A 22,166-nucleotide genomic window follows, 5' to 3' on the forward strand; every position below is an offset into this window, starting at 1 on the left:
GCCACCCCCCCCAGGCGGTCCTTCTCAGGTGGTCCTCCCCCAGTTTCAGCCCAGTGACAGTATGGTACTGAGAGTAAGCGCCCTGTGTACCAGGCACGCATCTGGAGACTCTCGGTGTTGGCTCACAATGGCCACAGTCATCCGACGCCACCAGGAGCTGCTAAAACCACGTGGTGTCAGTGAGGTCACCCCGCCCCAGTCTCCAGTGTGCTTTTTGATTTTGTTTGGGGACGTGTATCTCTGAATCAAAATGTATTCGGGTCTCAGGAAATAATTTGAAATATGTTGAAGAGAAAAGGAAAACAGGATTGACAAATTTTGCATTGAAATCCTTACCTTTGGGTTCCTGCCTTCTTCCGTGTTTCCCCCTCAAAAAAAAAAAAAAAAAAACAAGATTTCAATGAACATTCATGAAAATATCTTGAATCGTCAGCCAAGATAAGACTCTCTGGTGCCCACCCTGAGCAGCTTCATCATTGAGTTGCCCAGGTGTGGGACCAGGTGTGGGAGGAGCTGAGTGGTGTGCAGGAGGGGACCGCGCTCACATCCAGCAGCACGTGGTACCACCCAGGAAGGAGGCAAGGGACAAGGGACAAGGAAGATCAGGGCAAAACTGCACAGGGAGTGTTGGGAAGGAGGCTGGGGGACCTTTTCTAGCACCAATTTTTTTCTTTCTCAGATCAACTTAGAATAATTTTTGTGTTCAAATTCATTTTCAGATCTTAGCCCCAAACTGTTGTAGTTCTTCTGGAGACCTGTCCTAATTTTAGCACTAAAAAGACCCTCACCTGATGCATTCTTCTCTCCTGATCTTTTTTTTTTTTTTTTTTAGTCCAGGTTAATGGGTAAGAAAATCAAGACTAAATGATGATCTAGCGATCATTGTCATCACCCAAGTGAGCTTCTAATTCTTATAAATGCCCTTTATTTTAAAGATAACCCAAACGTAGTTAAGTAAACATTAAAAAACCTGTGTCACCTTAACTACCACTTTGCCCCTCAGTAAAATGGCACAGCCATGTTCCCAGATAATATTTTATGAGGGAAGTTCCTTCTAAATCAGAAAGAATTGGGATTTCTTGATTCAGAGAGCTTGTATACGGCTTAGACTATTCAGTAGATTCAAAACCTACAAATCTTGGGTGTTCCACAGTCCCACCTCCGTAGGAGACCACGTGACAGGTCGGAGGTACAGCCGAATGCCCCAATGCTGAAGGTCTGTGGTCCTTCCCCAGGAGACCCAGCCCCTGGCTCCGGCCAATAAATGCAGTCTCTTGGGTTAGGACATCAGAATTGTTTAGAAGCTCCACAGTGATTGTAATGTGCAACCAGAGTTGAGAACCACTGCCTTCGACGGAGAACAGTTAGTGGAAGCCAGGATGGCACTCTGGCTCCGGATCACGGGTTGAGTTAAGATTGGAGGCAAAGCCTCGGGGCAGGGGGCCTCAGAGGAGCCACCTGCTTAGTGGTTGGGACCAGCTCCTGCAACACTGCCCGGCGGCACTCTGTGGACTGGGTGACCATCACGCTCATTCTGAAGAGGCTCCTGCAAAAGATGCCCCCCTTTCTATGAATCGGGAAGGAGTAAAGGCAATGTGCTTTCAAGCTTCTACAGATAATCTCTGAAATACGTCAAGAAACGGACTCATATTATCTATTAACATTACTTAATATTTTTATATTTAATATAACAGTATAATAGTAAATGATGTGGTTTGTCCTGATGCATACAGACTTATTCATTTATTCGTTTATTCATTGAACTGCTGTGTGCTGGGTATCCCACAGGCACTAAGGAAAGGGCAGTAAACTGCAACAGCCACATTCCCCACCCGCCCACCCCCACCGGAACTTGAGGCAAGTCATCACAACAGGGTCTGAAGCCAAGAAGGGGCAAGTGAGTTGCACCTGGGAACTTGCCCCCAGCCGTGAATGTCTCTGTTGGGCATAGAGGGGAGAGGGGGCTTTCTTCCTGAAGGCACTCGCCGTCCGCCATGCTGAGACATCTGATTCATCCACGGTAGCCCTTGTCATCAGAACTGTTTCTAGAAGTTTCAGAGTAGGTGGCACAGACCTGTGCATCTAGTGAAGGAAGCAGAAAGTGTCAGCCCTGTGTTTCAGGGTCGAATTGGGAAGGCTATCTGTTTGCACAAAGATGGACTCAGGGTATTTTTTCCTTGTGAGTAAGTAACAAGCTGTTAAGTACACAACGGAGGCACCTCTCTCCCCGAAAGCTAGAAGCATACTGATTGATGGAATCCAATGTTTACTTGTGCCCCCTGTAATCTTGACTGAAGTCACTGAAATCTTCAGCCTATGCATCAGGAGAATGGCACGCACATGCCAAGGGACGGGGCCAAATGGCAGGTGCAGCTTCATGGTGGGCAGTGTGCAAGGTCCCATAAGGGGACTCGACGCAGAGGCTCAGCGGTTGGAGGGGTTCTCACGGGGAGGGGAAGAGTGTAGCCATGGCAGCAGGAGGAATGATAGATGTTTGCATTCCAGAGAGGAGGGAATGAGGCTTGACAGTGAGGAAGAAGAAGAAAAAGTACACAGGAACCAACTGGTAATTGGTCAAGAGGAAGGGGAGATGACTGAAGGCGCCCCCAGCAGTGCCCCCATTGCTCAGCCAATGAGTGACCATTAATAAATATCTTTAAATGCACCTTGTTTTTTTTGTTTTTGTTTTGGTCTTTGTTTTTGCAGTTTCAACTCTTTTATTACCTTGGGCTTTAGAAGGTTTGAGTTAAATTCCTTAATGTTCATTTTATAAGGCAAATGAAGGCTACAAGTTCTTCTTCCTAACCTATGGCTTAACCTACTGATTTCTGCAAAATAATTTATGGAGAAAGCCTTCTGTTTTTACTGATCAAATTCTACATTCAATGATAATATATCTCTTTTAAAAAAAAAACTTGTCATAGAAAATTTCAAATATGTACAAAAGTCGACAGAATTGTATAATGAATCTTCATGTAACCATCACCTGGCTTAAAAATTGATCCACTTATAGCCCAAATTGCTTTAAATATACCTCCAACTTATCTCCCTCCATTCCTTATAATATTTTAAGGTAAAGGCACCTTGTTTTGCTCTGACGCTTGGCTGTGTGTAAAATGCCTAAGTGTGCGTTCATTCCACGAATCCTTAAAATAACCCTGAGACGTGTTCCTGAAATCAGTATGTAGATAAAGAGAGATGCAGACACTAAAGGTCTCAGTGGCCCAAGTAACTTGCCCCAAATCACACAGCCAGTTCAGAGCCAGAGGCAGATCTCAAATTCTCATGTTTGAGCTCCAGACCCAGTGATCTGCAGTGTCCAGATACAGCAGCACAGCTGTCCTGACCCATCCCTAAACGCTCGTCTGAGTCCCCGTGTAACGTGACTCTCCACGCCTTTGAAGTTGTCTTTCTCTCCTGTCCTCACATGTCTGCTGGTCGTATAAAGATTTATGCTGTTACATGTAGACCCTCAAACATGCATGGGCATGAAGTCAAGTCTGGGTTTTTAAAAAAGCTGCATTAAAAGCAAGTTTAAGTTCCAGCTTTCCATACCTATACAGTATCTATAGCACTGGCATTTTGTAACCCGTTTTTTCCCTCTTTTTTTCCCAGTCCCTAAAAAGAGCTTTTGAATACTAAGATCCCAAAAGCTAGGGCAGCAGATCCCGGTCACGTTCAGTGACAGGAAGTACAACTGCTTGAATCCAACTCCTCTCTTGCTTGAAGGAGTCTGGCGAAAATTTTAAAAAGGATTAATTTGACAGATAGCACAGAATAAGAAAAATATTAGAAACAAGAAAAGGCCATTTTTCCTATAGATGCTCATTTCATTCTATATACCGTTTCCCAGGATATCTGCCAGTCGTTAGCAGAAAGAGTAATGGTACCCATTTCTTTTTTTAAATTTCACTCTTGAGTATTATGGAGATAAATAGCTAAATGATGAAGAAATAACTTTCTTTCACGGCAGTCGTTTAAGAAGGGCAAAAGAGCTCAAATGCAGATACAGTGGATGACACGAAAACATTCAACCATGAGTGAAAAATTCAGTATTTCTAAGGGTGTCGTTTCAGAAAGAATACCCTCTCGCATCAACACTAGAAGGAGAGCTCTGTCCACCTAGAAAAGTAAGGGGACTGCCTGTGGCCGTCCATAGATTTCTTTGCAAGCCCCAGAAATTTTCCAGTTGCAAACTCACAAAGAAAACAAAAGTCTCTGCTGTGTTTTGCTGCAGGGCCAATGCAAGAGACCATCTGTGACTTCTGGAGGATGGTGTGGCATGAAAACACAGCGAGCGTCATCATGGTGACCAACCTGGTGGAAGTGGGGAGGGTAAGTGGTCCTCTCCGCCTCCTGGTCATTTGTTCCTTGCTTAGCCAGCTCTGGAAGCAGTGTGTGTCCTTCCAGAAATATCAACTACCACGGCTCCTCCTCTCGCTTGCTTATAAATTATCAGTAAACATAGCCTGAATTGCTTTCATTTGTTGTGATAGCAACAGACAGAAAAGGCAGTCAAGATTTAAAAGCAGTTGTTATCCGGCTGTATTGAGCGCACAAAAACACGGCAAAGCGTGCATGCTGGTTGTTGGGTGTCAGAACACAACGGGAGGCCCCAGGAGACAGGACTGCATTCCCCACCTCTGGGAAATCCACTCTGAGAACAGCCAGCAGGCCTGGAGTCAATCCTGGGCTTAGAAATCCAGCATCTCCTCTCGCTTAGATTTTCCTTTCCTCCCTTTCCTGACCTGTAAAGTGGAGACCACACTCCGACCCCCTCCCCCCCCACCCCCCGCCACCCCAAGGTCTTGGGTTACTTCATCTGTATTGACTACGGAGGAGCTATTTTTATTTAACCAGGAATCTCTTAAGTAATTAAGATCTCGGTCGTGGGATGCGACAGGATTCTTTCCAAAGGGAAATTTTAAAACGAGAAGATACACAGGGCGCAGCTGCTTTCTTGAATAGCGGGCCCATTCTGTGGTTCTGCTGGAGGACCCGTTACTTCTTAGAGAGGTTGACATTGTGAGATCTACCCTCAGCCTAGAGATTAGCCTTGAATTGAGATGTCGGGGCAGAAACCATAAAGGGGTTGTTTCTTAAGATTAGCTGCCGGCCTTGAAAAGAAAGGAAATCCTGCCATTTACAACACAGATGCACCTGGAGGACATCACGCCAGGTGAAATAAGCCAGTCGCAGAAGGACAGAGACTGCGCAATTCCACTCAAAGGAACGATGGAGGATAGTCGAATCTTAGAAGCAGGAAGTACAAGAGTGGTTGCCAAGGACTGCAGGGAGGGAGAGGTGGGGGTTGATGTTCAGTGGGTATGAGGTTTCAGTTATGCCAGATGAACAAGTTCTAAAGATCTGCTGTACAAAGTGTACTTGTAGTCAACAATAGGCCTCGCGTACTTGATTTGTTAAGAGGGTAGACCTCACGATAAGTGCTCTTAATACACACACACACACACACACACACACACACACACACGGGCATGCACCAAGAACAAAGGCACACAGGAAACCACAGGAGGTGGTGGATATTGTCTATAACCTTGGTTGTAGTGATGGTACCAAGGATATCTGCATGTGTCAAAACCCATCAAATTGTGCACATGAGGTTTTTTGTACATCACTTATATTTCTTCAATACATCTGTTTAAAAAAATGGATTTTCAGAAGGTAACAGGAAGCACAAACCGAGAAGAAGAGAGACATTAAGAAGTGGGAGGGGGGCTTCCCTGGTGGCGCAGTGGTTGAGAGTCCGCCTGCCGATGCAGGGGACACAGGTTCATGCCCCGGTCCGGGAAGATCCCACATGCCGCGGAGTGGCTGGGCCCATGAGCCATGGCCGCTGAGCCTGCGCGTCCGGAGCCTGTGCTCCACAACAGGAGAGGCCACAACAGTGAGAGGCCCGCGTACCACAAAAAAAAAAAAGAAAAAAGTGAACCATGGAAAAGCACTAGTCCCAAACGTATTATAGGTATATTCTGCTAAATAAATAGTCAAGGAATAGGTAATTCAAATCTTATAAAAATTATTCTGAGAAGAGAAAAAGAAAGACTACTGCCCCATTTTATTTTAAGAGGCTAGTATAACCTTGATATCAAAACCAGAAAAGGACATAGCAAAAGGGAAAATTATAGATACCACAAATTAGGAAGAAATGAATACACCAGCAGATCAAAAAAGAGAGCCCAGATGTTGATGTAGGCATTTGTGGGAAAATGTGTGATTAGTGGGAAAAGCATGAGCTTTTCCATCAATTGAACTGGGACATTTGATTATTCATGTGGACTAAAAAAAAAAGCCCATAAATGAATACTAAATAAAGACCAAAAGTTTTAAACACTTAAAAACTTTTAGAAGGAAATATGGGGGGAAATATTTATGGCCTTTGTTTTAAGAGTGTTTCAAATATACCAAAAGCTCAACACGTTAAGAAAAGGATGGGGAAAATTGACTATTAAAATGTAAAATTTTCTGTAGAATAAAGGATATTAGTAAAGTGACAAGACAAGTGGGGAGAAGCTATGGGCCCCTTATGTAAAGTAGAAAAGCTTACAAAGCACTAGTTTACATACTAACAGTGTAAAAACCATTTCCGTCTCTCAATTCCCTGTCTCCTGGGAGACATCGAGAGCAGGGGAGCTGGCTGAAAGTGGGGCTGGGGGGGAGTCGCTGAGCTCCCCACCACCAACCCCTCACGTGGGCAGTGGAGATGTCATAGCACTTGCTTCATAGGGATCTTGTAAAGATTAAATGAGTTTCTACGTGTCAGGTGGTTAGAGAAGTTCCCACCCCATTCTGAGGACTACGTAAACATAGGTATTAATGTAACCCTTACATTTTCTCCAGCAAAGCTAAGACCTACAGTGGTATCTATAAATTATCTTTTTTCACCTCAAATCAGTATTTTGCTATGAAAGCAGTAATGACCACTGGAGAAAAAAAAAAAAAAAAAAATTCAACTGCACCAGACAGCAAGCTCCTTTCATGGGGGAGACAACCTTACAAATTTTTGGTCTCTCTCTCCTGGCACTCAGGAAATGCCCAACAAAGTGAATGAATGTGAATTCTTCCCTCTTAGTGTTAGAGAGTAGTTAGCATCTGCTAGGTTAACTGTGAGACATCTAAGCTAAATATTTTATCTGTTTCTTCCCCTGAAATGTATGATTCATCCTGAATCTTCACTCGTCTCACAAATACTTGTTGACTGCCCCTAGTATGATAAGGAGCAAGAGAGATGTGGAGACGGCTTTGCACAGCTTTGCTTTCCCAATAACTGTATTCCTTGAAAGTTATTTACCAGGTTTTACATCTTTGCATCGGAGCTCACTTAAAATAATCCCAAGATAAATTATTTTGAAAAGTAGATAATTATTAAAAATAACAACTACTACTGGATTTTTTTAAAATAAAGGCACACGTGTATTTTTTGCTTATTTGAAATTCCAAAGTGTGCTCTCTCAGGACTCAGTGAGTGTGTTACCAGCCAGGGTTCTTGGCCTCCTTAATCAATAGAAATTGATAAGAGGCCAGACAAGAAATTCAGGCCAGGCTTTATTGGGGCCTGTGTCGCAGCAGGGGGAAGCGAAAACAAGCAACAGGTTCCCTTGCTTATTCCTGAGGCAGGGCAAGCCGGTTCCTTGTATGCGGTGAGGGTAGGGGTGTGTCCAGGGGTCGGGCCGGAGGCGTGGCTTAGGGGATTTGCCCACCCCTTTGGTGGTGCTGTGTGCAGGGGGCATGTGCCCTGTTTTTGCTCCTGGCCCTTTAGAAGTGGCAGTTGAGTGTTTTGGGTCTTTTTGTATCTTCTGTCCAGAATTTGCCCCAACTGTACATGCACGCAGTTATTTTTAGTCCCTTATAGTTTTTTTGTATTTTGTTGCTTGAAGAGACGTGTGTCCAGGTGCAAGCACTGCAACAAAGGGTCCCAGGTCCCAGGTCCCAGCCTGTCTCAACTAGAGGTGAGCTGTTTTCATATGATAAACGCTCTTCCTTTAAGGAAAAATCAGGACAGCATGGTCTTTGGCTAACAGGTCAAAGGGAGATTGCGCTATAAAATTACTATAGTAAAAAAGCTTCAAACACCAAAGCCCACTGTCTGTTGGACATGGCACCTTTTGCTGGAATGCAAGTTTCATTCCGAGTTACCTGCCTTGGAATAATAGCAAATAAAAAGGCCAGGCAGTGGTGGTCTCTGTTCCTTCCATGAGGCACTTGGACCCATCCCACACAGGGTGGCCACTGTTGATATTTTTGATGGAAACTATTCTTTCTGACAGATAGCCGTGGACCCTTCAGCTGACAGTGTGTAGCAGAAGAGGGGAGTCAGGGTTCAAGTTCAGCCATAAATGGAAGCCCACAGGCTCACAGAAATTCAGTAATTTTACGTCTGGTAAGCCTACTAAAACAAAAAATCCTTGCAAATCCTTACCCGGTTTGTGGGGATGTGGCAAGCTCTGGAGAGTCCTCCCCTGTTACCGTCAGCCTCTTGGACCAACCTGTCTTCAATTAGTAATGCACTTAATGGCATCTGTCCTTGAAATGTCTGGTGTGATTTGGGGATGTTGACAAAAGGTCACATGCCCTTCGGGAAAAAGTCGAATCTTATTCCAGGCTGTTTCCCATTGTTCATCCTGCACATTTGTTGAGAGATGACGTTTCCATTTTCCATGGTTGGAAACAGCAGCAACAAACCATTGAAGAAATGAAAATGACATGGTTTTAAGGGGAGCAACTAGCTACTTACCACGTTGAGCGCAAGCACGCAGTGTGTCCTTCATGAATCAGGCATGAGCCCGGGAACGCTGTTTGTTTACACAGACTTGATTCATTAAGTCAGAGCCGGGCAGCTTTCCCCAGATTTCTGCCCTGCAGCGCTCCGCATTAGGCCGCTGTAATTGCTGGTGTTAGAGCCGCTGGGAGGCCTTCCCTGTCGCAGCACCTGTGCAGAAGACTCAGACGCTGCACTTCCCTCCAGCGGGGTCCCCGGTACATCTGCCAGGACCTGTCATTATCTAAGACTTCCTGGTCACCCCCGCGCGTCCCTCTCAGCCCGTGTGTTGTGGGAAGGGACCCTTGTCAGTTTCCCTGGCACCTGGTGACAGCTGCACACCTGGCATGTAAATTGCGCCGGATGTGCTGTGATTGTTTTCCCTCTTTAATGAACCTGCCTGAGGGACGCTGAGCTCTTTATCCATCGCCTGTTTCCCAGGCACTCCCATTGACACGGTTTCCACGGAGCCTCAGGACTCCTGTTGTGTTCTACTAATTCATCTGCCAAAAGTCTTAGAACCAAATCTGGGGGCCTCCCAAAGGAGATTTTTTTCCACTGGTAATTTAAGCTAATGATTTCTAAACATATTTAGTCAGTTTTTTGAAGGCCTCATTAGAATGTGACTCTTTATTAAAAAGCCAAATGAGGTCTCAGAGTCATGTAGGAAAATTATCGTTGAGCTGCTCTGAATAGTTCTGATAACAGGTGATGAAGGCTTTTGGAGCTAAGAGAAGTAGAGACCAGAGATGTTAACCCCCATCAATGTAAGGGATGCGAGGGGGCCACCTAAACGGATGCTTTAAAGGTTGTCATTTACCCAAAGAGGTTGACCTATAATTCCTTTCACAACGTTTATCACTAAAAGGATAACAAAAGAAAAAAGTTAAAAATGAACACTGTTCGTCAGAATTAGCTGTCAAATTCACGTGCAAGGAAGGTATATTAAGATTTCAAGTGCACCTGTCACATACAACAGAGAACATTTGCTTTTCTACAAAAGCCACCAGATCCAGGATCAATGGAAGAAGCAAGAGAGAGGCAAGATTTTCCCCTTTATAACATGGGGAAATACTGTTTAATAGTAAAAATAACATAGGTAATGCCTAACAGGACAAAATAATAATATTTTTTACAAAATTTCTTAAGTTCCAATTTGTACATGAAAGGGAAGAGACAAATTCTTTTCGAAGACATTGCTGAAATTTTTCTGTCTTGAACTCTCACGATTGCCTTTCATCGATCTTTTTTTAATGAATTAAATATTTAAGATTGACATTTTGTGACCTGGGTAATTATAGCCTTAACTTTTGATGAATTTATACTCATTCAATAAGTATTCCTCTCCATTTTGATCTACCATCAACCATTTCAGCGGTCATATTAATGTAGCTGATTCAAGCCTTGCCTCTCTCCATAACTTTAATACAAAACTAGGAAAAAAGAGGAAGTCTGCACTGTGGCCTGTGACGATTCCCACCCAGGCCATGCCACATCTCACGTCACCTCCTCCAGCACATCACCCAAGAAATGAGGCCCTAACTGGTCCTGAGCCATCAGCAGCAGGAGAGGGGCCCCCTGCCAGCCCCTCCCTCCACGAAGCCAGATTTCCAGTACAGAAGACTCCGTAGCTGCCCTGTGAACCTTTGAGTTTTTCTCGGCCCAACGATCTCAGGTCCCCTCTGTAAAAAGTTAGAAAATCAACCCAAGAGCCTGATTTGTCTTGTTCACAAACTAACCCGAAAGTGGGCTTTCTGATCCCTTTTCAGCACAATGTATGCAACATTTAATGATACACTTACTGTATCCAAGGCACTAAGAAATACAAAGGTATTTATAATTCACTTGTCCTGGAAGAACATAAACTGTGGTATTAGGGAACATTCAAACCATCAGCTATAATACACGTAAGTCAGAGTGATGGTGACCCTAGTGAAGGGACTGAGTCTGCCTAAGGGAATCTCAGAGGACTGCATGGAGGAGGTAGTGAGGAGCTGGACTTAAATGGGAGAAGAGATTTTAAATGGCAGGAATGAGACAGAAACCACTTGAGGGAAAACAGAGAAAGGGGAGTAAATGAAAGATCGGGAAGGAGCGAGTGGTCTGACGCAGGTGGCTGCAGCCCTGATGGGGAGGTACTGTGAACCCGGAGGCAGGAGGCTGGTTGAGGTCTTGTTCGTAGGGGTCTGAAATGCCTTTCTAGGAGGGCAAAGGAGGAGCAGGGAGTGGGGGGTGTGCTTGTGTGGTGTGGAAGGCATGAAGCTGGTGCATCCTATGTCCTAATTAATGTTGTTGAGAGACAGTTCTAGTGGCCGCTAGAGGAAGGTTTAGAAGGGTTACAGAAGGGCATGGAGACAGCGTAGGCCAGAGCAAGACTCGGTGAGGGACGTGGTGGGCTCGGGCTGTGGCAGGGGTGATACCCACCCGGGTCCTTGGACTCTGTAATCAATCGAAATTGATAAGAGGCCGGACGAGGGATCCAAGCAAGGCTTTACTGGGGGGTCGTGCTGCTGTACAAGGGAGAGAAAACAAGAAACAGGTGGCCTTGCTTGCTCCCTGAGGCGGGCGAGCTGGTCCCTTAAATGGGGTGAGGGTGGGGGCGGATTGGTGGGTGGGGCCAGAGGAGTGGCTTAGGTGGTCTGCCCGCCCCCTGGGTGGTGCCGGGTGCTGGGATCAGCCCTGCTTTTGCTCCTGGCACCTCAGAAGTGACAGTTGGTTTGTGGCCTTCTTGTATCTTATTGTTCATAATTTGCCCCAACTGCACATGTGCAGTTATTTTTAGTCCCTTACAGTTTCTTCGTATTTTGTTGCTGGAGGAGACATTCGTTCAGGTGCAAGCACTCCAGTAAAGGGTCCCAGGTCCCAGCCTATCTCAGTGGCATTTGGAATTTATGGGAGACACATAATTTGGGTGTTATTTGGGGATGCTCACGGGGGCGTGAATATGGACCCAGATTTCTACCATTGTGACTCGGATTGATGTAAAGGCTGTTAACCAAGAATGAGTATCCCTTCCCTTCCCAACCAAGGAAGGAAAGAAGAGCAGTTTTAGTAAAGCCGTAACATGATTCATCAATGTATTTGGGGCATGCTGAGTTTGAGACTCTGAATGAACAACGTGGGGCTTTCCAGGAAGAGGGATGCGTGAGCTGAAGACACAAACTATGAAATGTGAGCTTCTCCCTTCGTTTACTGAGCATCTACTGTGTGCTAGGCTTTGGGCTAGACTGGGGAGGGCAAGATGAAAAGACCTGGCACAATCTAAGAGAAAGACAAGCAAACCAGAAAAGTATGATGTGAAATGATAACCACTGAAACAGAAGCATGGCATCCTCGGCAGAAAGAGAGAGAAGAGGGCTGAAGACAGCCGTGGAGGACGTCTATATCTAGGGGCGGGGTGGGGGGAGGGGAAGGGCTAGAGATGGAGTCAGATAAGAAGAGCAAGAGAGATGGGGCATAACCACGAGACCCGGAACCGTGACAAGTAAGAGAGGATGCAGGTGAGCAGCGTGAGGGAAGCTGCAGAGAGCGAGGTGCATGGGACTGCAGGGGAGGGTAAGGAACACAGTATATTGAGCACCTGCTCTGTGCCCGGCGTTCCCCTCAATGATTGAACAAGCCTTCCTTCCTTAATTATCACAGCTGCCCTATGAGATACAAAGAGTCCTATTTTCAAAATTAATAAACTAAGGCTCAGCGAGGTTAAATGCAGTAGACCCTTGAACAGTGCAGGGGTTAAGGGCACCGACCCTTTGCTCAATTGAAAATCCACTTGTAGCTTGTAGTCAGCCCTCTGTATGTGCGTGTTGTTCCTCCACATCCAAGGTTCCACACCTGTGGACTCGGCCAACCTCAAATCGTATAGTACTGTAGTGCTCGTATTTAGTGAGAAAAAAAAATCTGCTCCTCAGGGGACCCACGCAGTTCAAACCCACGTTGTTCAAGGGTCAGTTGTAATTTGGCAGAGGGCACAGAGTAGAGCTAGAATTTGAGTCTTAGTCTGTCTAGTTCCAAAGCCCAGGCTGTCTCCACAATTCCCCAGGACCTCCCTGTGAACAACTAAGTTTAGTGTTGTTAACCAAAACTTCAGAAACAAGAGACCTGATTGAAATAAAGAGTTTACTGGGGGTTTGTTAGGACTGCAGCCCGGGAGATACTGATTGAAGAAAGACTTGAATTGTGGACTACAAAATGGGGGAGGCTTATAAAAGCAAAACCTGCATGGTTACATGGGCTGTTTATCAAGAATCACAGTCGGAGCTGGAAAGGAGTGAGGGTGCCGATTAAGCAGGGATTGGTTGGGGTCTGAAATGGTTGCATGGTTACAAGAGGGAAACTTGTAGCTTGCAGCTGGCAGGTATTGTTTTACAAATGGCTGGTGTCCTTGAGTTTGGTATGGTTCACAGGAAGTTCAGGCTCTCAGTGGTGCAGGGACGTGTCTGAGCCGGGTCCTCAATGGCCACCCGCCTCCATCTCTGTTTGCCAGTACTGTGATGGCCCCATTATAATTTCACTTTGTCATCAGTACCTACCAGGTTGCAGTGTGCCATAGAACCAGGACCCCAATGGCCGTGGAGTAGTGGCTACACGTGTGATAAAGACATTAGTGTAGCTTGTTCTTGGAGAATTGAATCCAAGGAAAGAGATGAAGCAGCACCTAGAGGGAAGCAGGATCAAGATGTGTTGATAGAGGTTGGTGTGTGTGTGTCTGTGTGTGTCGGTGTGTGTGTTTGCCGCTGTGTGTCTGTGTGTGTCTCTGTGTGTGCATGTTTGTGTGTGTCTGTGTGTGTCTGTGTAGGGTGGATAGGAGCATACCTGGGAGTCTGAAGAGAAGATAGAATTGGAAGCAGAGATTGAAGGTCCAAGAAGAGAAAGGGGAGAGATGATCATACTAAGTGAAGTAAGACAAAGAAAGACAAATATCACATGACATCACTTATATGTGGAATCTTAAAAAATGACACAAATGAACGTATTGACAAAACAGAAACAGACTCACAGACATAGGAAACAAACTTATGGTTACCAAAGGGGAAAGGGGGAGGGATAAATTAGGAGTTTGGGATTAACAGATACACACTACTATATATAAAATAGATAACCAACAAGGACCTACTGTATAGCACAGGGAGCAATACTCAATACTCTGTAATAACCTATATGGGAAAAGAATCTGAAAAGAATAGAAATGTATATAGATATGTGGAGATATATAGATACGTATGTGTGTATATAACCGAATCACTTTGTTGTACACCTGAAACTAACACAAATTGTAAATCAGCTAGACTTCAATTTAAAAAAAGAAGAGAAAGGGGGAAGGTGACAGAGGAAAATCGCAGAGCAGGTGGGAGGGGACCCCCTCAGGTACCCAGCATATGCTACACACCAGCCAGTGTGTACACACACAAGAGGCTGCGGCTACAAAGGCATTAAGTGTATGCCTGTCCACAGCAATGGGGAGTCAAGCAAGGTGATTAAATCCTATGATTAAGGCTTTGCAGAGCGCTGCTTCAGTAGTTCAGAAAGAAGGTATCTCATCAGACCGGGAGTTGAGGATGGAGGGCTTGTCAATAAATGCTTCCCAGACGAAGCGGTGCATGGGCCTGAGAGTGGAGGGGCAAATGGGACTGAACCAGCAAAGAAGGCAGGGTGCTCCAGGCAGAGGCAACCACAGGACCCCGAAGGGACACTGCAGCTGTGCTCAGAATGAACGTGGGGCAGGGGGAGAGACTGCGGCTTTGTCGTAGAGAGGCAGGTGTGCATGTGAGGAGCAGGGCCTCTTCTTGCGACCAACACAGAGCCCCCGAAGGAGCAGTGAGGGAGCGACGTGGAGAGAGGGTCATGATGGAGATGCTACAGAGAGGAAGCAGTCCCAGGGCAAGGAGAGAGCCACTGGATTTAACAAGGAGAAGGTCACCTTTTGCCTGAGTGGCTCAGAGGGATGACCTCCCAGAGTTCTCTGACTGTATGCAACGGGAATCAACTCAGGCTAATTTAAGCCAAAGGGACATTTGTTGGAAGAGTATTAGGAGCTCAAAATGTTGCTTTGAAGAATAAGACTTGCACACAGACAGGAAAGACGGCAGCAAATCCAGAGGGCCAGTGGTCGGAGGGGCCCCACAGCCAGACAGTCTGGCCAGGGTGCAGGGGCTCAGAGGACGGGTGCCAACAATTTCCAGGCTTTTTCACTGTGCTCAGGATTCAAATCACGAGGACAGAGCATCATCTCCCCCCGGTCGGTTCTCGTGCTCATCCCTGGCCGTCCTGGGCCCCAAATTGACAAGCCACCCCATGGGAATGAAGTGAGTCTCCAAGAGGAAGTCAAGGATGTATCGGGAAGGATGATGGATGAAATGGATGTTGTGACAGAAAACAGCATGACTCCCTACAGATGGTGAGGATGGAAGGCAGTCCACAGGGTCGAGGCAGGAGTAGAAAATCAGGAGGTGTAGACCGAGCTTAAACTTGTCAGAAGCTTAGCCAAGAAAGGAAGGGAGAGACATAGGGCTGTAGGCAGAGGAGCGTTTACAATCGAAGGATATTTTACAGGTGGAAGACCTTTGAAAATTGTACATGTTAAGGAAAGGACCAGGAGAGGGAGGGAGATTGAGCTGTTAGAAAGTGGACAGCTGAGGAGGCAGGAGAGGATGCATCCAGCACACAGGTCTTCAAGTCAGCGGTAGGAGGGGAGACATCTTTTCCTCTGAGCCTGGAGAACAGAGACAGATCAGGATGCAGAAGAATAAATGTGACAGAAACACACACAACAGATTTGGGAGGGTACCCGCTCCGATAACACAGGTTTCCCGGATGAAGACAGGAGCAAGGCTGTGGCTGAGCAAATAGCCATTTTAGGGCGCCGTCGAGAGCACAGGTGAAGGCTCAGCCAGAGGAGGAGCTGGCGTGCTCCTCTCTGGGGAGAAGGCAAGAGGGGGAGAAAAACAGAAGCAAGGCTCAGTGGTGGCAGCTGGACCCGGGTGCACGGGGATCCTGGGAGCCAGAGGCAGCTCCTCCCAGAACTGACTGGGCTGTGAACAGGTGACCACGAGAGGGACGTGATGGGCTTTACCCATTGAGCTGAGCTGGGAACCAACCAGTTCTCGCCTCCAAGCCTGAGTTCACACATCCCCGACAGGAAGGGAAATGGGCCCAGTGAGCTGTAAAATTCCATGTTTATACGAAAAATATGGCTCTTTGTTGATTACATGTTGGCTCAGAGATCCATTTGAGTAACGGATGCATCACCAGCCCAGATGTGCCGTAATCCACGTGGCCTCAGGACCCCCCGGGCACCCACGGTGTCTGCACTGAGTACCAGCAGCAGGAGACAGCACAGAGTCTGGGTTTTGTAAAGGGGGTGATTCAGTACAAAGCCATGAGTGTCACTTCCTTGGGAGAGAGCCATCCACTCCTATTTCTTCTGCACTATTATACACGGATTTTGTAGAAGACCTAGAGCAGAACATTGCAGCGTGATTAGGTACCCATGAGACGAATTCTGCGAGGTTCTGTCTGTACATAATTTATGCAGACCGTAAAAGATGCACAGGCTATAATTTATAGACCTTCTTTTGAAAACGATCTAATCTGACTACAGATTTGGAGAGAACATATTCTTTTCAAAAGTTCTCAAAATTGCCTATAACAATCCACTGGTTTATCAACTGGCATATCAAGCAATCTTACCTTCTGAGCACATTTCCATCTTTTTAACCGATGCTCAGCAATACCGCCTCTGAGGCAGGCAGCAGGAAGGAGGTCTTCGGGGGAAATGTGGCCCCTTGCAATCATTTAATAAAGATATCCATGCCCAGCCCATCGTGTTCTGTGTAACCCCATGTGTGATTTTTGTATCTGGAAGAAGATCCTCTTGTGCACAGAAATAGTTACTTTACGCCCAAAAAGTTAATAAAGAATCATCACCATCACTTAATGTTCATTAATCCAATTTGGATAACCAGTCTGTTTAACTGCAAGGTAAACTGTGGTATAAAGGATATGCACAAACAGATACCATTGTGAAACAACTTCGTTTAACTAGGAAACACTTCACTGACTACTAATTTGGGTGGCAATTGTGAAAAATAGGAGACTAAAGGAAAACAGATCCTCTCAGAATAAAGCAAGGAGAAAACCACGGACCTTTCTTCTTCAGTCTCCCTGAAGGCCTATCGAATATTTTACATTAAACACTCAGTACTGCCTTTTTATTTTTTTATTTTATCGAAGTATAGTTGATTTACAATGTTGTGTTAATTTCTGCTGTACAGCAAAGTGGTTCAGTTATACATATGCATATTCATTTTCATATTCTTTTCCATTATGATTTATCCCAGGATATTGAATATAGTTCCCTGTGCTATACAGCAGGACCTTGTTGTTTATCCAGTCAATATATAATAGTTTGCATCTGCTAATCCCAGACTCTCACCTCATACCCCCAGCTCCCTCCCCCTTGGCAACCACAAGTCTGTTCTCTATGTCTATGAGTCTGTTTCTGTTTCGCTAAGTACTGCATTTTAAAGCTCAAGTAATGAGGCTTCTTATAGAAAATGTATCTGTAATGCTAACCCCAACTTCTGTAACCTTTATTCTCATGGTGTCCCTGCAAATAAGTGTGTGTGTGTGTGTGTACATGCATGTGTTTTTTTAAGGCTAGCTATTCCCCTCCCTCACACTTGCTTACATGGGTAACCAGACTAGATCTCTCTCACAACTTCTGCACTCCCTGTACTTGATAAAAGGTTCTTCCCAAACGTACGCATCACACACAGACACACACACACACTCTCTCTCTCTCTCCTGCTCACACATACTTACCTCAGTTTCAGAAATGTTCTTTGCCTTGTCAGGAACAGCAGACTGTTTGTTCTAAGTGCAGACCATTGTCTCTTTTTTCCTGAATTCTGCGTGAGTCGACACAGTGAATTAATGAATTTCCTGGGGTGGAGGCAGGACCAGTCATACCTTTTTCTCACAGGCTCTGTTTCTCTGCCGTTGCCATTGTTGGACACCTTAACCCCTTGGAGTCTGTCCACCACTCCTGTGACTTTACTGAGGTACCTGTAGCCAGTTCAGATGCGGTGCTCAAGTGACCTCGTACCCTGCTGTAGGCGAGGCCAGGCAAGCAGAAGAGAGGCGCCCACCTTCAAAACATTCACCCTCCAGTTATAGAGGAGGACACACCGTCAGGTACAAGAAGGAACTAAACACCCTTGGGGACCGTTCTGCCCACCCAGACCACAGGCCTCCGAGAGCAAAGACTAGGGTATGTCATCTGTGAATCCCACAGGGTCAGACACATAGAAAGTATTAGGAAGTCCTCAGTGAATGTTTCTGAAGAGGTGGAAGAATAATTACAAAGGAACAGATAAGCTGGTGCAAGATAACGACTCATACGAGGGAAGCTTCTGTTCACTGCTCCCCTTCGCCTGGTTCTTCCACTCGGGAGAACAAACTGCAGGCACAAGCCACCCGTGTGTGTGTGACGTGGTCCCCTGGGTGCCAGTGAGGATCACGACAGCTGTTTGTGACGACAGAGAAGAGGCTACATCTGGCCTCCCCAGTCGACCCTTTGGTATGATGTTCTTGGTAACTCAGCCCAATCCATCCTGTCCCTTTAACAGAAGGCAAAGTCATTTTTACTCAAAGATAGATGAATTATAAATTAGGCTTTTTAGAGGATTCTTTCTGTGTGGTGAGTCAGCTGATGCTTTCTTATGGGCCATCTCTCATATGGCTAGGATTGAAACATGTTTGCAGGTCTGAATAACAGGTGTTTCCCAGAACTCGCTCTCCTGGCCCCCCAGGTAGTGCGAGCTGAGTGCAGATCAGCTGTTCAGTATTCTCCAGCTGCACCCGCGGAGGTGACTCTCGGGTGCCCACATTCATGGTCACCACCGTCAAGCCCCGTCGCTTGCCTCCTGCAGACACTCGTGCCGCTTGGTCATCGGTGCCCGGCCGTGGAACATCCTCGTCTTCATCTGGGTCTGGGCTTCCTGTGTATCCACCCCTCTACTGGCCTGGGCTGGGATCCTCACTGGCTCACTCTGTCGCCTCTCACTTTACCTGCCATGTCTCTGGGGTGCATGTAGGTGGTCACCTGCCTTAGTGTCGTGAAGCGCTTAAGAGGGCAGGGGCCTGGACGCGGCAGATGGACAGGTACGCTGGGACAGACGCATCACAGACCCTGTTGCACGGGTACCTTCCCGGGCCACATACATCTGTAATTTCTTGGCAGTAGAATCGGGTGCAATATGGGATGGTCTCCAAGCTGCCAGAGCTCCTCTTTTGCTCCACTCACATCACTTGAAAATTGAGTTCTCTGGGAACTCCCTGGCGGTCCAGTGGTTAGGACTCTGCGCATTCACTGCCAGGACCCGGATTCAATCCCTGGTTGGGCAACTTAGATCCCGCAAGCCGCACAGCATGGCCAAAAAAAAAAAAAGAAAAAAGTAAATTGAGCTTTTCCCCCTCTTTGCACACTGTGGGTATATCCTATCCTTGAATGGCTTGTTGAAAACCGTAAATGATGTCCTATCTTGAATGCAGAATTATTTTTTTCCTTCTCTGAACTTTCCAAGTCTGCTGACCTCATCTTCTGAGGCCTTGCCCTGCCTTCTCCTGAAGGCTTGGGGTTATCTGGCTAAGGAAATAGGTGAGTAGATGCTGGGGACCTCTTAGGAGAAGAGGGCCAAAGAGGCAAAATAATGCAGCGAGCAGGGTTACAGTCTGTATACAACTGCTCTCAGATTCACCAAGTGACAAGACATCAGTATGTCTACATTCCTTTCACTAATTAAGGGATTTCAGTAAAGTAGGGTTCAATTCAGTTGGCTAGCAGAACACCAGAATTCACTGCCTCGGAACTTCTCCTCTCAAAATATCTGCCGTATGTTTACGACCAGATCAGGACAACAGTTTACGGCTTAAGCCACTGCCCCATTTCTCTGGGACCAGGTTTCCAGCAATGAGAACGTGGGACGACTCTGGACACTTCTCTGATATAAAATCCAACCAAAGAACCCCCTTCACACCTGACAAGAAGGTGTGGACTACGTTGCTTCCTCATCCTGTAAACCTCAGGATTAAGGAATATGCACTTGGGTAATTATTTGAAAATTGCAGAGGTGCTGCTGGATTACAGAAGTAGACTGACCTCATAGCCAGGAGATGAGTTAACTAGTAGGGCTTTCACTGGATTACTCACTGGGAAGTAAAAAGAGATAGAGTCTGAAAGGAAAGAGCTGACGGGAACCGTGACATATAGTGGAGAATTAGCCCACAGAAGGGAATAAATATGAAGAGTATGGGAGGAAATAGATATTTCAAAAGCCGACATTGGGTTCACCTCTTTTAGCTTCAGACTGTCTACTTTTGAGATAGAAACAGAACCTTATCACTGAAAATCCTGGACAGAGAAGTCCTTTGTTCTAGAAAAGGATGGTACAGTCATCACCTCACCAAAGATAGATTCTTTTCTGATGTTGTTGGGTGGAGAATCCAATATCAAGAGAGAATTTGTAGGAGTTTCAATCCATTCAACTGGTTGAATCACATACATCCCAAACCCAGGACTATTTATATGAGGTTCAGTCAACAATTAAGCAGGTCATCTATTTGTGTCACTATATTCTTCGACGTCTTTGCTGTGTTTAGCAGTTCCCGTGATAATCTAGGGAAGAGGGTTATAGAACAGGTGAGGATATTGAGACCCAGGGAGGCCGGGGCCTTTTCTAAGTTCCTCTTTTTTGCTTCTGACCCCTGGAGCCATTTACCTCCCCCCAAAAGATTAACTGGGACAAGTCTGCACCTCAGACTACCTCAAGGGATTTAGCCCAGATTCGTGTTTCTGAAACTCAAGTTCATTGTCTCTCTCATCCTGGTAGAGACCATCAAGTGTGAGCTCTTATAATCAGTAGAGCACCTGGTGCTCTGCACCGTGAGCTGTTCCCTTCTTAGTAATAGAGATGCTGACATGAAGCAAAGATGGCAGCCAGTGGACATTCTCTGATGCGATGGGTCTTCAGACCTCGCAGTGACTCTGTGATGTGAGCGCTATTGTTATCTCCACTTCCCAGATAATACACTGAAGCTCCCAGAGGTTAAGAAATTACTCCAAGGTCATGCAGCTAGTAACTGGCAGCCTGTGACTGGAACTGCAGAACCTCCCTCCTGCGCACTAAGCTATATGGCTTCCAAAGAGCCTCATTCTAGAGTCATGAAATCGACTTCCCAGACCTGGAATAATTTTAATAGCCATGTGGTCTACTGTCCTCTTTTTTTGCACATAGGGTGCTGAGGACCAAAAAGGGTCTGTGACCTGCACAAGGTCACACAGCTAGAATCAGCCTCGAGCCCTCCTGCGTGCCCACCAGGCCTCTCCTGCCACACCACACTGCACCATCACTAAATGCGAGTTTTTAAGAGAACCTTCTTTATCAGTGGTCCTTAAAAGTAAAATGTTACCCCCCTACCGAGAAGAATGTCCGCCTGTGTTGTGTGTCTGTGTGTGTGGCATTTAAAGAACATTTCCAGGTCTGTAACTAAGTAAGCCAGAGAGGTCACATCCTGGAAACCTGGGGGATGTGGAAGGCACAGTCCCTGAGCTCACCTGCTCTAAGGAGCCACAGGTGTATCCGCCGTGGTGTGCAGCGTCTGCTCAGCAGCTGGTAACGGAGGTGCCTGACACACATACCCAGGCGATCGACTGCTCCCAGCCCACACGCATACACTCACACACACATCCCAGCGTCCAGTGTGTCCGTGGCACCTAGCAGCCCCGCTGGCAGGGCAGCTGGCTCGGCTGCATGGAGCCGCACGGTGGTTCCAGGGGTTGTGTACACTCACAAAAAGGAACGAGTGCCCTTTACAAATGTGGGTCGTACAGAAATCCATGTCCTGCGTGCCCCCCCACTTTTCGAACACACACTTTCTACCCCAAGACTGTTCCTCTTATTTTAAAACACAGCACCAGGAAGGTCCACCAGGATAGTGTCAGAAGCAGCTGGAAACCATGCAACAGGGACTGCCTCCTACCGAGGTCGGGAGAATCCCATCCCTCCAGCCCCCCCCCCACCCCGTCCCCCCATCAGGGACTCGGGACTACTCCCGGAGATGCCCCCCGCCAACTTCGTCAATCCACAGTGCCCTCCCCCTTCCACCACCCTGGGAACCTGCACTTCATCTTTCTGGTCTCATCTGTCACGTGGTCTCCCTTGTGAAGCTTTGGGTCTCTTCCTTTAGATTTAACGTTCTTCTTTCTACCTTCCAATAGCAGTTTTTGTTTTGCTAATTTTACTGCTGCCAAGCATGATCTAAGAGCTTTACAAGCAAGAATGTAGTTAATCTTTCTAAAACCATTATTATTATCCCCATCTTACAACTG

General features: G+C 46.3%; 1 protein-coding gene across 1 annotated transcript in view; it reads left to right on the forward strand.

The window, feature by feature from the left end:
• Nucleotides 1-22,166, forward strand: part of PTPRM (protein tyrosine phosphatase receptor type M) — a 570,916-nt gene that overhangs the window by 507,662 nt on the left and 41,088 nt on the right. The window contains exon 23 of the mRNA XM_065889474.1: nucleotides 4,238-4,335. Within this exon, the coding sequence (XP_065745546.1) occupies nucleotides 4,238-4,335 (98 nt within the window). The remainder of the gene's footprint in view (nucleotides 1-4,237; nucleotides 4,336-22,166) is intronic.

The sequence above is a fragment of the Phocoena phocoena genome, chromosome 13, assembly GCF_963924675.1.
Source record: "Phocoena phocoena chromosome 13, mPhoPho1.1, whole genome shotgun sequence".
Taxonomy (NCBI): Eukaryota; Metazoa; Chordata; class Mammalia; order Artiodactyla; family Phocoenidae; genus Phocoena; species Phocoena phocoena.